This window comes from Botrytis sinoallii (assembly GCF_014898435.1).
Source record: "Botrytis sinoallii strain Bc 23 chromosome Unknown BSIN_017, whole genome shotgun sequence".
Classification (NCBI taxonomy): Eukaryota; Fungi; Ascomycota; class Leotiomycetes; order Helotiales; family Sclerotiniaceae; genus Botrytis; species Botrytis sinoallii.
In genome coordinates, this window is record NW_024066044.1 from 1,018,330 (window position 1) to 1,033,559 (window position 15,230).

The 15,230-nt window shown below is 41.6% G+C and overlaps 5 protein-coding genes across 5 annotated transcripts; 2 read left to right on the forward strand and 3 right to left on the reverse strand.

Annotated features, from left to right (window-relative positions):
- Window positions 1-1,650: 1,650 nt before the first annotated feature.
- Window positions 1,651-3,938, reverse strand: EAF02_008958 (uncharacterized protein; the record flags this gene model as incomplete). Its single annotated transcript, XM_038905006.1, has 4 exons — window positions 1,651-1,935; window positions 2,019-3,067; window positions 3,125-3,737; window positions 3,867-3,938. 4 exons carry the CDS (start codon window positions 3,936-3,938, stop codon window positions 1,651-1,653), a joined length of 2,019 nt encoding a protein of 672 aa, XP_038755416.1.
- Window positions 3,939-4,765: 827 nt separating this feature from the next.
- On the forward strand, window positions 4,766-6,443 carry EAF02_008959 (uncharacterized protein). The gene is made up of 2 exons (XM_038905007.1): window positions 4,766-5,332; window positions 5,428-6,443. The coding sequence occupies exons 1-2, from the start codon at window positions 5,241-5,243 to the stop codon at window positions 6,167-6,169; spliced, it is 834 nt and encodes a 277-aa protein (XP_038755417.1). The 5' UTR covers window positions 4,766-5,240; the 3' UTR covers window positions 6,170-6,443.
- Window positions 6,444-6,527: 84 nt separating this feature from the next.
- EAF02_008960 (uncharacterized protein) lies at window positions 6,528-7,600 on the reverse strand (the record flags this gene model as incomplete). The annotated part of the gene is made up of 2 exons (XM_038905008.1): window positions 6,528-7,322; window positions 7,508-7,600. 2 exons carry the CDS (start codon window positions 7,598-7,600, stop codon window positions 6,528-6,530), a joined length of 888 nt encoding a protein of 295 aa, XP_038755418.1.
- Window positions 7,601-7,864: 264 nt separating this feature from the next.
- Window positions 7,865-11,268, reverse strand: EAF02_008961 (uncharacterized protein). Its single transcript, XM_038905009.1, has 4 exons — window positions 10,192-11,268; window positions 10,044-10,127; window positions 9,824-9,986; window positions 7,865-9,766 (listed from the first exon to the last, which is right to left on the reverse strand). The coding sequence occupies exons 1-4, from the start codon at window positions 10,572-10,574 to the stop codon at window positions 8,438-8,440; spliced, it is 1,959 nt and encodes a 652-aa protein (XP_038755419.1). The 5' UTR covers window positions 10,575-11,268; the 3' UTR covers window positions 7,865-8,437.
- A 3,153-nt stretch (window positions 11,269-14,421) lies between these two features.
- EAF02_008962 (uncharacterized protein) lies at window positions 14,422-14,913 on the forward strand (the record flags this gene model as incomplete). The annotated part of the gene is made up of 3 exons (XM_038905010.1): window positions 14,422-14,509; window positions 14,566-14,675; window positions 14,815-14,913. The coding sequence occupies 3 exons, from the start codon at window positions 14,422-14,424 to the stop codon at window positions 14,911-14,913; spliced, it is 297 nt and encodes a 98-aa protein (XP_038755420.1).
- Window positions 14,914-15,230: the final 317 nt, after the last annotated feature.

The window sequence follows — 15,230 nt, forward strand, 5'->3', positions numbered from 1 at the left end:
TCTCAACAACTCAACTCATTTCAATCATTCAACTCATCTCAAGCATTCAAACCATTTCAATCACTCAACCCATTCCAACATATCCCCTCGACCCAGTAATCTATAAAATTTGAAGTAACCAAACCAGTTCCCAAATTTAAGATCCCAAATTCAAAATTCACAAACTCATTCACTCGAGCCCTCCCGATAGACTCTCGCCCCTCATTCAGACAATCCGCGTCTCTTCTTCATCTTGACTTGGAACATCAAAAGTATACGAATCTTACTTGTATTGTAGAGCCTAGCCGCAAGTATGTATGTGCATCCTTTTCGAACGACCTGGTACTCTCTTCTAATTCTTTCTCCCTGTAATCACATTCGCTAAAGTAAACACATAAACATACAAACATACATGTCTCCTCATCCTAGGTCTCTAAGAACCAGCCATGTATCCCACACGAAGTAAAAACCATCGCAAAATCCCAAATCTTTCCCGTTCAATCATTCACTCTATTCCTGTACTCCTCGAAACATCAGCATCGATTAAATGGATTCCTCACTTTTTAATTATATGCCTAACTATCCCATCCCAACTCAACCTACCTCAGCCATACAACTTATATCTCGCATCTCGCATCTCACATCTTGCATCTTGACTATGATACCATGGTTTTCCCACTCCTGCACTTAGTATACATACTACCATACCACCATCCCCATCACCACACCTATCCATACCCAGACCCATACAATTATTTCAAGAAAAACACAACCTCCTCTATCCCCAATCCCCAATCCACAATCCACACACACGCCCTCCTCTCCTTTCCCGTTCCCGTTCCCATAAAACCCAGCATCCAATCCAATATCCAGCATTCAGCATCCGAATAAGATTCCCAAGCTGTTGTGAATATAATACACCTATCTATTTTCACAGGAATTTTCTTTCTGGTAATATATTATGTTTTATATTAGATTTTATATACAACTCTATAACCCTTTATATATTTCCATTTCCTTCTTATTCTATTCTAATCCAATCTATTCCATTTATTCATCCCATTCTATCTCATCCCATCCCTCCCCTTCCCCTACTCCTTCTTATTCTCTCTCAATATCCGCCTACCCTTAAGCTCTCAAGCTCATATTCCTATTCCTATTCACTTTCCCCTCCCCCTTACATTCTCCCCCTTCCTCTTTCCCCTTTTCACATTCTCCCCGAATTATATGTTATGTATCATATGAATTCTCAATCACCCATCCACCCACACAATCAACAAACAATCTACATAAACCCTCCGAAACAAGAACCAAGATCCAAGAATCAAAATCCAAATATACAAAAAATGCCCCCCAAAATCTCATATAAACATAAATATAGATACACAACAAGACTCCAAATATATTGATTCGTTCATTCATTCGTATGTATGTATGTATGTATATAGTGTATGGTCTATGAATCCATGCACACCATGCACACCACTATACCATGCACACCTATCCATTCATACATCCATTCATCCATTCATCATGCATACATAAACAACCCCGATTTTAACCACCGGTCCTCTTTACCAGAATCTAATGCCAATATCAAGGAAAGGAATGAATCCAAATCTCTAATAAACCATGCATCATATCATCTATCAAACCCCCTTCCCCCAAGATTTAACAACTCCAAATCCCCACTACACCACTCCTCCTTCCCTCAACCATATACCCATCCTTAACCCTACATTTTTCTACGATATTCTTCTCATCAGCTTCCGTCATATCTCCCTCTCTCTCTGCACCGATACCACAATCCCAATGTCTACCATCCGTTTTATCATACACCTTGACGACATCTTCTCCAGCAGCCGCTACAATACGTCTTGTATCAAACATCATACTTGTAATAGGTGAATCATAAGCATATGCATCATAGATTGCTCCTGTTCGGAGATCCCAGATCTATTTAACTGTTAGTTGATGATACCCATAACATTCTCCAAAATATGAAAAAGCGAAAGAAAAAAAAAACTCAGATAACATACCCTAATACTCCTATCCAAACTACCGGTAACCAAATGGACATCATCAAATTGCAAACAAGTAACAGGACCTGTATGTCCCACTAAACTCCGATGCACCTGACCACTTCTCAAATCCCATAAACGAACCATTCCATCAGCAGTACCACAAGCAAGTGCCGCATCAAAAACTTGTACCGCACCTACGAAATCCGCTGTTGCATCTGGTAAACGTCCAGTTTGTCGCCATGTACCTTCAGTAGAACCCATTGTTGCCGAAGCTTGTGCTGCTGCCCACATCACATCTAATGTTTGTACACATCTTCCTTTTTCTAAATCCCATTGTCTTAATGTTTTATCAGCCGAACCAGATATAAGAGTATCGCCACGGAAATGAAGAGCTGTAACTTCATCCACATGAGCTTCTAATGTGAATAATGGACAATCCACCATCATTCCTTGTGGAATATGAATTGGTTGTTGTTCTTGTTCCAAAGCTTCACCAAATGCAAGATGATCTTCTTCCTCTTCCTCTTCCGCTTCTTCCTTAATTTTATCTTGAAGTTCATAACGAGCTTTACTTAGATCCCATAATCGAATTGTAGCATCCATAGATCCAGTCGCAACGATATTATCCTCTACTTGAAGAGTTCGTACAGATGCAGTATGTCCTTCGAGAAGTCCTATGCATCTACCAGCATTCATATCCCATACTCGAACCGAATCATCCAAAGCCGAAGAAACCATGGTACCAAATGGTACATCGAAATCGAGAGCAGTAATCATATCATCATGAGCTTGAATTTCTCGAATTGAAGACCCAGGTTCGAAATGTTCATGTAAAATTGGCATGGATTTTCTTCGAATCGTCTTGTGTCTTTTTGATCCCTTCGATGAAGGTGTACTCGCCCTCGAGGGAAGTTTTTCGTAAATCGATTCAGACATAAATGATGAATCCATTCCTGCATTCTCAGCATCTTCTCCTTCATCGGTCCCAGTAATAGATTTTCCCAAAGCTTCCGCATCATCAATTTGTTCTTGAGCATCCTCCAATCGATTCTCCACATCTAGAACTATTCCCCAAAGTTAGTTATACCCCGCACTTTCGATATTCGCAAAAATATACTCACTCTCATGTTCCAACATTGACTCTTCCTGTTCCAATCCCGCCAACCTATCCAAAACAATTCTCCTCATAGAATTAAGATTTGCAATTTTATTATCAATCCCATGAATCTCACTACTCGCCATATTCTTCCGAATACCCATCATCTCCAATCGATGATTCAGAGCCGCTTTTTCTTTTTTCAACCTCGCAAGACTGGGTGGACCGTCCCCCTCTGACCCCCCCTCACTAGCATTATCAAGAAGTTTCCTACCCCTCGAAATTCGCCTCTTATGCTTTTTTCCCTTCTCCTCACTCGTTTCCGGCAGCGTTGCTTGAAACCCTTGAAATAAGGAATAACTATTATCATTGTCGGGAATATTCCTCAACAGTTCATCTGGCAAGAAAGTCAAGGCCCGATATTGAATTTCCGACGTCGACAACTTTGAGCGCACCAAATCGGTCGGGGTAGTTTTCGCAAAGGAGAAGACGCTGCGTTGAAGATTGGGTCTGCGAAGTTGTTTATGTAAATCGCTCATGGCATTTTGATAATGGGTGCTGGAAGTGGGATCGATAGGACCTATGAGATGCCCAGCGGTCGTGGTAACCTTTCGACCAAAAGCTTCTAACCCTCGGGTCTGATCGAGATGGATACCCATTAGCAAGCACAATTTAATGGGACATGAATAAAAATGGAAGAATGAATAGGATATGCAGATAAGGAACCTCTGGAGTCGAGCTAAGAGAAAATTACAGCATAAACATACCGATATCAAAGCTCCATCTTCATCCTCTTCTGCCCCGTATGAAGAGGCATTGCGGCTACTGGAGCCAGCCATACAATTGACTTTTTCAACAGTACCGATGACAAGTTTTCTGCTCAAGATTGATAATATTCAATGCAGGACAATTGAAGGGCGCGGTATTTGGTTGGTTCCCGTGGAAAGTGTGTGTTGGCACAATTAAGTTTTTGATTTTGGGAAAGAATTTTAGAAGTTTTTTAATTTGTTCATTCTGTCAAGATCTTTTTGGAAGATACGATACGATACGGGAGGGGACGATAGGATAGGATAGGATAGGATAGGATAGGATACCGGCTTGAGACGGGTATGATGAATGGATTTTGAGATAGTTTTGGTAATTGACTGGGGGAGGTAGTAGTAGGTACTAGGTAGGTAGTGAGACTGATGGAATGGAATTGATAGGTGGGAAAGATGTGCATAAAAGGAAATGGACATCATAAAATTCCAGACTGGGCGGGATGAAGGGTAATTTTATGCATAATATTTGTACAATCCTTATTAGTAGGTACCTTTACCTATAGGTATTCAAGCTCGGGTCCTTTTGACAATCCAGGAGCTATGCCCAGGTGTACAGCTGTAGACCATAGATACATAGTACGTCCAATACCAATACCATGATACATCCATCGTAGCACCAGAATTTCCCATTATATATATATATATATATATAAAAGCACACGAGCAACAGAACAGAGTACAGTGTATCACACCAAGAGAGCACAACAGAAGATCCCTTGCTTGGTATTTTCTCCGGAATATTCTTTACCCCCACCATTCATTTTTATGTTATGTACTCATTATTATGGATGGTGGATGGTGTGGATGGTGAGTAGATGGCAAGTGGTGGATTATGACTGTATTTCTGCATTTCTGTACAATATAAATAAAAGCTTCATAATCGAACAGACTAGGTATCTACCAGAGATAAATCACATACATAACACTACAATCTCATTCTCACTCTCACCCTCATCCTCATCCTCACCAATCCAATTACTTCCTCTCACTCCTCACTCCTCATCCACTCCCTCTCTACATCTCCGGATCCGAGGAGAAATCCCAAAACCTTATACAAGCAAAGACACCAAACTCTATTTCCATCTTCCTTACTTTTCTTTCCCTTCCCTTCCCTTCCCTCCCCTTCCCTTCTTCTCTGTACATAAACTTAAAGAGCGAACATCAGCTGAACCAAACTGCACTGCACTGCACTGCACTGTTCGAATCTTTTCTTCAAGATTCTTTGATTTCCACATACATACTTTCTACATACAGACTTCAAAACCTTTACTTTACTTTACTCTCTCAACCCAATTCAGATCCTAAATTTGCAATTGGTATATGATAGTTACGAATTTCATCATGGATGCAGCAATCGATCTTTCAGATGCTTCTAAAGCTCTTGATTTGGCTAATATTCGTTTTCAACTCATGTATGTACTTTCTCTCTCTCTCATCCCCCCATCCCCCCATCTTCCCCTCCCCCCTCTCCTCCAAACCCCCAACTAACCTCCCTCCCACCTCCCAGCCGTCTCGAAGACACCATAACCTTCCACCTAATCGAACGTGTCCAATTCCCCCTCAACCCCACCATCTACATCCCCTCTGCGCTCCCCCTCCCCAACACCACCCTCAGCTTCCTGGACTGGCTCCTCCACTCCCGAGAAACCCTCGACTCCCTCATCCGCCGCTTCCAATCCCCCGACGAATACCCCTTCTTCCCCGACGCCCTCAAACCCCCCATCCTCCAACCCCTCCACTACCCTCCCATCCTCCACCCCAACACCGTCAACGTCAACGCCCAGATAAAAGACCACTACATCAACACCTTCCTCCCCAAAGCCTGTCTCCAAACCGGGCGCTCCGACCGCGGCGAGCGCGAAGAAAACTACGGCTCCGCCGCCACATGCGATATCAACTGTCTGCAAGCGCTCTCGCGCCGCATCCACTTTGGCAAATTCGTCGCCGAGTCCAAGTTCCGCGCAGAGGAAGAAGCTTTTACGAAGATGATCCTAGCGGGCGATCGCGAGGGCTTGGGCCGCGCCATCACGAATGAGAAGGTGGAGTTGCAGGTGCTCGAGAGATTGAGATTGAAGGCGCGAACGTACGGCACGGATCCGAGCTTGAGTAATGGCAAGGCGAATGGAGAGGAGCCGCAGGGGAAGATTAATGTAGAGGCGGTAGAGGGCTTGTATAGGGATTTTGTGATTCCGTTGACGAAGGTGGTGGAGGTGGAGTATTTGATGCAGAGATTGGAGAAGAAGGAGTAGATGTTGAGAGGGACATTGTACTACTACATAGAAGATGTGAGGATGTATAGATACTGATCGTTTCGATTATGTTCTTGTCCGCAAATAGAGCATTGGGGAGTTTCTCGCCTTTCACTTCCCGTGGAATGACTCAGATCCATAGATGTACGAGAGAGAAAGCCAGGCATGAGATAATACCAATTGTGGCAGAGAATGTTCTTCAAAAATGTATACCCAAGCGAATATCAAAAAAAGGAGAAAGCAAATAGAAAATCAAAAATTAAAAGAAACAAACAAAAGATTCCCAAGTCATACATGATATTAATATTGAATTTTATTTCTTTCTTTCATTCATTTCTGTCCTCTCTTTCAACATCTCTTAACTAGGAGCACCCAAATATTCCCCCAAAGCTTTAACACATTCTTCCCACTTCGCCTTCTCAATCAAGATCAATTCTCCCACCGCTCTAATCCCCATTTCCTGAAACGCCCTCTTGCTATCCGCCATGCCCTCCCCCTCATCCTTCTTATACTCAAACTCCTCATAGGCACAGCTAAATCTCTTCAACACCTCATCCTCGGGATGAAAATAAAACACCTCTCCACTCGCCTTCGCCTTCCCCTTACTCTTCTTACTCTTCGGGCCCTGCTCCTCCCTATCCAACCTCGACTCCACCTCTCGATACCCCCTCGACACAACCAAATAATACTCAAAAGCATACGGTTCCTTATCCTCCACCGCCGCCTCCACCTCATCCACCAACATGCCATACATAGGCGGCGCCACCTCTGCCGGCACATTAATCAACCTCTCCGCCAACACCACCCCCACATGTTCACGCCCCCTCAAAACCTGTTGAATCCTCCCCCCCTCCTTCACCTGACTCTCCAAATACCCCTTCAACCCCCTCACCGCCGCGCTCAGCTCCCCTCCCTCCCGATTCCCACAATGCACATTCAGCACCGTCATAAACGCATACGCATCCGTTCCCTCCCCATCCACCTTCACCGTACTGCCAATCGTATCCTGCGCGACCACCTCGTCGGCCAGCCCGCTCAGATCCAACAGCTGACTATCCACATCGAACAATTGTCGAATCAAGCTCTTGACCCCGTGGAAATCGATCTCTCGGAAATTAAACCATTCGAAATCAACGTTGAGGATATCTTCGCCCTGTGGTGGTTCATCGGCGTCAGTATACTTATCTATGCATTGTTGATTATACCGAGAAGAAAGAGTGCAGCGGTAAAAAATCCGCATAAAGCGATTCAAAAAATAAATCCCAAATTTATAACCCCATCTGTCCATCCCCCCAAATCATCCTCCCCAAGAAAGTCCAAAAGAAATCCAAAACTCACATCACTTCCACTATCATTCTCATCATCCTCTCCTGCACTATGAACCGGCGCATCAGGAAGTTCTTCCGGATCGCGAACTCTCTTCTTAACCATTGTGATATCGTGTATATGGAGAAATGTTTATGTGACGTCTTCTCAATGTAAAATTTGAACTTGTGAAAGTCTTTAAAATCAAAGTCGAAGTCTAATAGTCGACCGCTTTGGCAGAATTATAAAATTTGGGGAAATAAGGACGCTAGTAGCGGGGCATCATTCGGTTGATTCTCTCGTTTCTCAGTAGATAAAACGGTCTATGGATGGGCACGCAATTCACAACATTCAATTCATTGGGGACTTCATCCATGAGGGTTATTTGGACCTTTTTTCTTTCAAACTTCTTTTATTTTGATTACCTATGAAACGAACCTAACAGCCCATATAGATAATCATTCTATTTTACTCCCTTTAGTCTCCTGTTGAAAAGCCTTCTTCATCCCCAATAATGAATGAATCTTCTTCAATAGTCACTATTATGCAAATCAAAAATGCCTCCATCCTCCCAATTTTGTCTCCATCCGAATAGCAGTATAAACGAATTTGGGTATATGTAATAAGAAAGAAAATGGTAGTAGTATCAATAATCTAACAATGTTCTTCCATAATCAAGCAGCAAAAAAATGATGCCATCATTAAAAAATTAATGCCAATCCATGAGCACATAAGCTCAAGACCGGTAATGTGTGATGTGATACCGTCAGTAAAATCTAAGACGTAACAGGGCGTGAAATTTAATTCGAATGTAAATGAAGTATTGGAATGCGTGTGAATATAGGATTGGTTGATGTGCGTGTGTGAAGAGAATCTTATAGTCCTTAACGCCTGTACTGAATGAAATACGATCATCGTGAAGCCGTGAAATTGTTGATTAAGAAAGAAAAATGAAAAATGCCGTCAATATAGGCCTGGTGGACCACCAGAATCTGTCGAGCCATCACCATCGATTGTCCTCCTCCAATGATCTGGAAGACAAACACAAACTAATGGGAAAGCTTTAATCTCGCCACTAACATTTGGAGAATCATTTCCTCGTCCAGAGGTATTCGAGACCCCACTATCGCGTTGTACTTTATGCTTTTCGTCCCATTCATCGGCGCGCTCATTTATCATGACTCCGGTAGCCCATCCATCATCCCAAATACCAACAACCTTGAGCATATCACCACGTTCCAATGAAAATTCATCTCCGGCACGTGGTTGATACGCCCATAAAGTTGCAACTTTGTCGCCAGGGTGAATTTCATCTTGGGAATAGTAATCCTTGAAGAATGGTAATTGTTCGGATTGATTACTAGCCACGCCGCGGGGTAATGACATACTATCAGTAACAGGAGTTTGAGGATCGTCAAGTCCAAGAACTGAGCCACTAGAAAGAGAACCGGTTCGTCTATTTGGAGGAGGTCGTAGAATTCCACCTTGCATACCTGATCTAGGACTATCCCCAAAATCACTCGAAGATTCATGATCATGTCTTCGTCCGGCAGCATAGCCAGCCACACCTCCTAACACAGCGCCACCAATTACTCCATCTCTATCGCGTGGGGATGAAGAATGTCCCGAATGAGAATGTCCTTCAAGTGCCGACATTCGGGCGATTCGTCCTCCAGGAAGTACTTCGTATCCTTCAGGGGTAGTATTAGAATTTACGGTATTATTTGCCATTCCATTATTTCTGGCAGGTGTCGGTTGGTTTAAGATACTTCCATGCTGACTTCCACGTCGTTTACGCAAGCACATGAAAAAGATCAAGCCAACAAGTGCAGCCAAACCAAGTAATGATCCAATAACTATACCTGCGATGGCACCACGGGATAGTCTCTTCTTCGATGTTGAGGAGGCGGCGGCGGTACCGGTGGAAGATGATGTTGGAGTCGATGTTCCTGAACTTGAGGAGGCAGTACTTGTCGAGAAGGTGATGAATCCTGTAATCGTGGGTAATACTACACCAGCACAACGTGATTCTGCTCCTGAATTATAACAGCAAGTATCTGTACTGTTTTGTCCACCAGTACCACAGTACTGACATAATCCGAATGTGCTATTGTGATATCCACAATTATCAGGTTCATTAGTGGAACCTTCTACACAAGATCCAGTCAATGATTCTGATGGTAATGCGCAATTTGTAAAGTCGGCACGGATTTGAGAAATAGCATTGCTTCCGGGACTTGAACAAAGTTGACTATCAGCAATTATTATCGATTCGCTCTCCGCGAATTGGGCCTATTTTGTATCTGTCAACTTCAAGTCATACCAAAATTGAACATGATGGAAACTCACGCAAGAATCTGCACAAAGTGGTGGTGCTTGGGTATCCGACAACCTACATGATGATTTGGAATTCTGTATTATAGAATTACATATAACTGTGGTTGTATATCGAGCGTAAAGGTTTGATGTTTTTGTAAGATTTATATTTCCGCATCCGAGAAGTTGCTGGTACCTGCATGATCGTGTTAGACAAGCATCGGCATATGTAAATAATGATTGGGATGCATACTTTGACTGCACATAGCTTGTTTGAACGTATGCACTTAATTGAGTGTCGAAAGTAGCGCGATCGGAAACATATGATAAAAATGGGCTAAATAGCATATAGTCAGTGTTGATCGATAAACGCTTGTTGGTAGGGCGAGGTCAAAACATACAAAAGTCCGGTCAAGTTTGTATCAATTGAAGCGGAAGTAAATGCAGGACATTGAGTAGAATCTGAAAGAGAAATACAATCTGCAATTGCAAGAGGTACACTTGCGAGAATTGATATTACGGCTGCCTTGGTAAAAGATCCAGTCCACCTTTGTTTTCGTTTGCTCCTGTTGTTGAGTCCTTTCCCATCTTTCGATATTACTTTCGCCATTGTTTGAGATGGGGATAGTTTCAATGGTTCGTATGATATGCTATTGCCGCAATGATAATTCTCATTGTTTGATATCGAAAAGTAAGTTGTGGTGAAGGTGGAATCGGAATCGTTTCCCAGATTTTGCTGGATCATAATTTCTTTCTGTAGTCGTCCTTGCTCATGTACAAGCATTCGAACCCTTTTGCTATTATATCCTTTTCCGTCTTCCTAGAATCGACTCTTTCGATCACCTCAGCTCAATAAAAACAAAAAGTACCACCCAATATCCAAAGAGGCGATTGTTGAATTAACAGATTTTGTAGAAAAGAAAAGAAAAAAGAAGTTCTTCCAAAAACGAATTGAAAATTCAAGAGAATGATTCTGGTAATTTTGTAGCGATCGAAGTTGAGTGAGGTATGAACAAAATGAGTTGAACGAATGAACAATATTCACTGCAGTAGAGGCAGAAGAAGAAGAGGAAGAGGAAGAAGCAGGACCCGAGGACCCAAGGATCAAAAGATGGTTGAACTTTGATCAACCTCTTCTTTCCTTTAGTGACCGCCTCTTGTTTGGAGAGAGAGAGAGAGGGCTTTGTGTAGGAAGGAATATTTAGGTTCTGGATATTCTCTACCTGAGGAAAGAAAAGGACCAGAGGGAAAAGAGCGGAAAGGGCCTGAAACTCAAGCACATACTAGGTAGGTGATTGAATGAATGAAAGGAAGGTTTTGGCTGTTTGGCGTGTTGGCCGGAAGAATGTCTAAAAAAGGTTCGAAAGGTCTGCGCTCAAAAGCCAAAGTGGGAAAAATAGATAAGATGCACTGCTCTGTGCCTACCACTCTGCGCACCGTACCCCTTGTAGTCGACAGGGAGTCTTCGCGGGAGACCGAATTTAAAATGAGGGTGAAGCAAAAAAGTATCGTGTGAGGGAATTGTGAGGGAAATGGCAAAATAGACCTTTTTACAGCGTAGTCAACAAGAGGAAGGATTCATTGGATGAAAGATTCCGAAGAATTGGTTTTGGGTATCTTGTAAAATTTGAAGGTTTGTCTGGATTTGTACAATACAATACCAATCAATACCAATACCAATACCAATACCAATACCAATACCAATACCAATACCAATACCAATACCAATACCAATACCAATACCAATACCAATACCAATACCAATACCAATATGATAATGATAGAAAGGTGCCATGCCATGCACCTGCAAGTCTGGATGTTTCTTGGGGGAAAAGCTTGCGTATCTCTTACCTATGACCAGTATGTGAAGGCTAGAACTTTCTGAGTTGTCATAATGAAGAAATATAGAACTCAGGACTCAGGAGAGATTTCATAGTAAATCTACCAGGGAGGTAATTATGTTGACATTCACTGGTCGATAAAGGTTAGTCCGTCAGAAAAAGAAAGCATATATCGGTGAAGTTCATCGGATAAACAACCACACGCCTTTATACGGAGTACGCTTGTTTCCTTTCGTCCCGTCGTTCCCCCGCTAAATACCCTGGCCAACACAATACCGGTACCCGTTCGACCTACTCACCCTCCACCCGAGCTACCCTCAGCCACTCATCAAGTATCTAGCTATAGGTAGATTGCCCAGGTGGTGATTGATGATTGATGATTGATGAATACGATCAACTCCGTTTGATAGCCACGTTCTATTGTTACACTATATCATCACTAGCTATTAACTGGTAAGAGTTCTGATCCTTGCTCACCGCACTCTTGTAATAAATGTAACAAAATCCCCGCAAAAATAAGGTTTTCCTATACAAATTATTATATCAAATATTTTATTTAGATTTTTGTATTTTCTTTTTAAAAAAAATTAAAATTAATAAATAATTATAATTAAAATATAAAAAATTATTCGAAATACTTTTCACTATTTTTATTGAATAATTATATAGTACTGAAATTGGATTTTTCTAAAAATCCTAATATATAACGTTTTTCCTATACAAAATAGGCGAATTTTCCTGAAAATTTAGAGTTTTCAACTTTAATTCCTTCAAATCCTATTTCGAAAATTAGAAAAAAATATTCTATCTATTTTTCTATAAAATTTGATTAATTAAATAACATTTTTTTTAGAAGAGTTTTAATTTTATCTTTTATTATAATAAATAAACTAGGGTATAAAAAGTTGAATAATCCCATATTTTAGCCGGAAAAGTGTTACATGGGCGGTAAGTAGGTTCCAGAACTCTTACATCTCTCTCACACTGGCTCACTGGCTCGACTGGCGGACTACAACTACAACGCATTGCGAACAGACATCGAGAATAGAAATTATCCGAACGTTCTTGCCATGTTCATCTTGTCCTAGTTCGTTTCAAGAGTGAAAGAAATGCTTGTTCTGTTAATAAGTCTGTTAAGTCTGTAAACATGCCGCTTTTCAATGCAGACTCCTCAAAGGCGAAATGTATGGCTAATAAGACTCCATTGGATTTAGGTAAAGAGGCTGGGAAATGAGAAAGATGCAACTTTCCATAATAAAATGGCGGTTACGCTGAAGAGTACGAGGTCTGATTATTTATTACCTAGTACTTATTGAGGTGGTTAATGTTTTCTTCTTGTCCAATCATTTAATTGCATCATCAAATGTCGAAGCATCGTAATGTCGTCGTTCCTTTCTCTCTCATGGTACAAGAGTACTTGGAGGTAATTATATATGTGCTGTTGAGTGCCACAGAAACCTTTCTTTTGGGGGATTCATTTCGCTGCTTGAAGTCCGCATGAAGATGAAACACTGGTATGCGGGTTGGAATCGAGGGTCATGTAAAACAAGATAACCCCCTATCAAATGTTTCTCACCATCTCATCTATGGAAACAGATCTAGGACTGAACGATTTATTGACTTGTCGTTCGTCAAATTTATAGTTGCCATGTCATGTCATGTCAGAGACTTTTGACATTGTGATGTGGCACTCATGCAAGACATCGTCTCTAATCCAAAACTCTCAGTGAATGCATACATCATTAGTCAATGCATTGATCTACATTGCTTCGAAAATAGTAGTCGTCGCCCTTGCTTGTATCTTCGCCGATGTTTTCAAAATGATTGTTGTAAAATCTGTCGGTCTCATAATCCTTGATGGCTGTGTTGCTTTGCTCTAGGTTTTCGGAGATGAGATCCGATAGTTTAGATACTGGTTGGTTTGATCGTCCGGAAAATAAATTCGTAAGCTTACACTTGAGCTGGCTGGGCTGGGCTTCTTGGAAAGTTGGGATTGATTTTGATGCAGGTCGCAGCTGGTGTGTATGTGAGATTGTTCTCTTCTCCCTTCCTAGAAGTTCCAACTTCCTACATCTTCAAGTCTGTGAAACTGGGTAGACGACAAAGCGATGTAGTTGGTAGAAGTGGTCGATGTGGCTGGCGATGGGGCTTCATTTGAGGTTCATTCAACGTTGGAAGGAAAAGAAAGGAGCGATATCAACAAACCCCTATCCTTCGTCATTATGATACAATTTCGAAAAGGAACTTTCTCGGTGAAGCTTCAAAAGAATATACACAATGCGTTCTCGAAGCTTCCTGCCCTACGATTGATCGTCAATAGAGGGGTAGATGAAAAGCCAATCAATCAGATATCTCAATAAAGTAAGTGGAGAGGAATTCCCATACTTTTTCAAAGTTTTGCGATTCCTTAGAGTTGGTACGATCTCTTTCCTGATTCTTTCTTTGAAAAAATAGCGGGTACCTTACATACTAGGTAGATGTTGATGTTAAGTGACGTCTGTTCTATGGTATGGTGGTGTTTTGATAGCAAGGCAAGGCAAGGCAGTCTAGTTGGTATTTGGGAAAAGCTTTCATTATGACGTATTGCTCGAATCTCCAACTTCTATCTACCTATTTTATAGTCGACTAGATACCCCTCATCGACTTTTAATTCTTCATACTCTTCAACGTTCAAATCAATCAACCATATAATAAACACCTCACACTATCTACATTTTCTCTCAATTCATACCAAACCCATATCAATCAATCAATCAATCAATCAATCAATCAATCAATCAATCAATCAAAATGAGCTCCAACGTCGATCAACAACTCCACGAGAACCACGAGAGATTCCACGAGGGAAAGGAGAACAGCCATCAAGCACTCGACTCCAGTAAGATTTATTGAACTCTTGAAGTTTGAAGAATCACAAGCTAATTAATCAAACAGAGGATGAGAGATCCATTGCAAACAAGTTGGCTCGTGAGGAGCAACGTGAGAACGAGCCTGAGGAGATGAGCAAGGAGGATAGAGCCGCAAAGGAAGATGCTACCCTCCCAGTAAGTCATTACCTATCCATCCATACATACACATTGTTGCACAATAATACTCGACCCCATACTCCATTTTATGTCGGATTTCGGTTGCATATCTAGATGTCTGCTCTGTTCAAAACTGTACTGACATTTATGCTACTAGGCCAAGATGCACGGCAATGAGCCAAGCAGAGGTGCTACAATCGATCAACAGTTGAGAGAGGAAGAGGAGGCTGAGTTGAAGAGAAAGGGAAAGGCTTAAATGGAATGCATACCAAATGGATGTGTTACAAGCAAGTAAATGAATTTATACCCACCAGTATATTCATGGGATGATAGGTTGTCTGAAACCCCTATCGTTGGAGTTATGAAATGAGCTGGGAAACTCACTGTACTTTATAAATGCCGTTATTGGCGACGAGACATGATATTATAATCAATGACCTTTTATCACTTCGTCTGATGATTTTTGCCCTGTGCAATAGAGTGTGACAGAAGGATGTGATGGAAGATTTTCAGACCGTATTGAAACCATTCTCTGATTTATTGTGATGAATTGCTCAAAAATTATGGAGAAAT

Excerpts from the sequence above, each read along its gene's own strand:
- EAF02_008959 (XM_038905007.1), top strand. The coding sequence starts at position 5,241 with ATGATAGTTACGAATTTCATCATGGATGCAGCAATCGATCTTTCAGAT. Across the intron at positions 5,333-5,427 it reads AATATTCGTTTTCAACTCAT|CCGTCTCGAAGACACCATAA; the intron begins GTATGTACTTTC and ends CCCACCTCCCAG.
- EAF02_008961 (XM_038905009.1), bottom strand. The coding sequence starts at position 10,574 with ATGCTTGTACATGAGCAAGGACGACTACAGAAAGAAATTATGATCCAG. Across the intron at positions 9,987-10,043 it reads ACAAGCTATGTGCAGTCAAA|GTACCAGCAACTTCTCGGAT; the intron begins GTATGCATCCCA and ends ACGATCATGCAG. Across the intron at positions 9,767-9,823 it reads CACTTTGTGCAGATTCTTGC|GCCCAATTCGCGGAGAGCGA; the intron begins GTGAGTTTCCAT and ends GATACAAAATAG.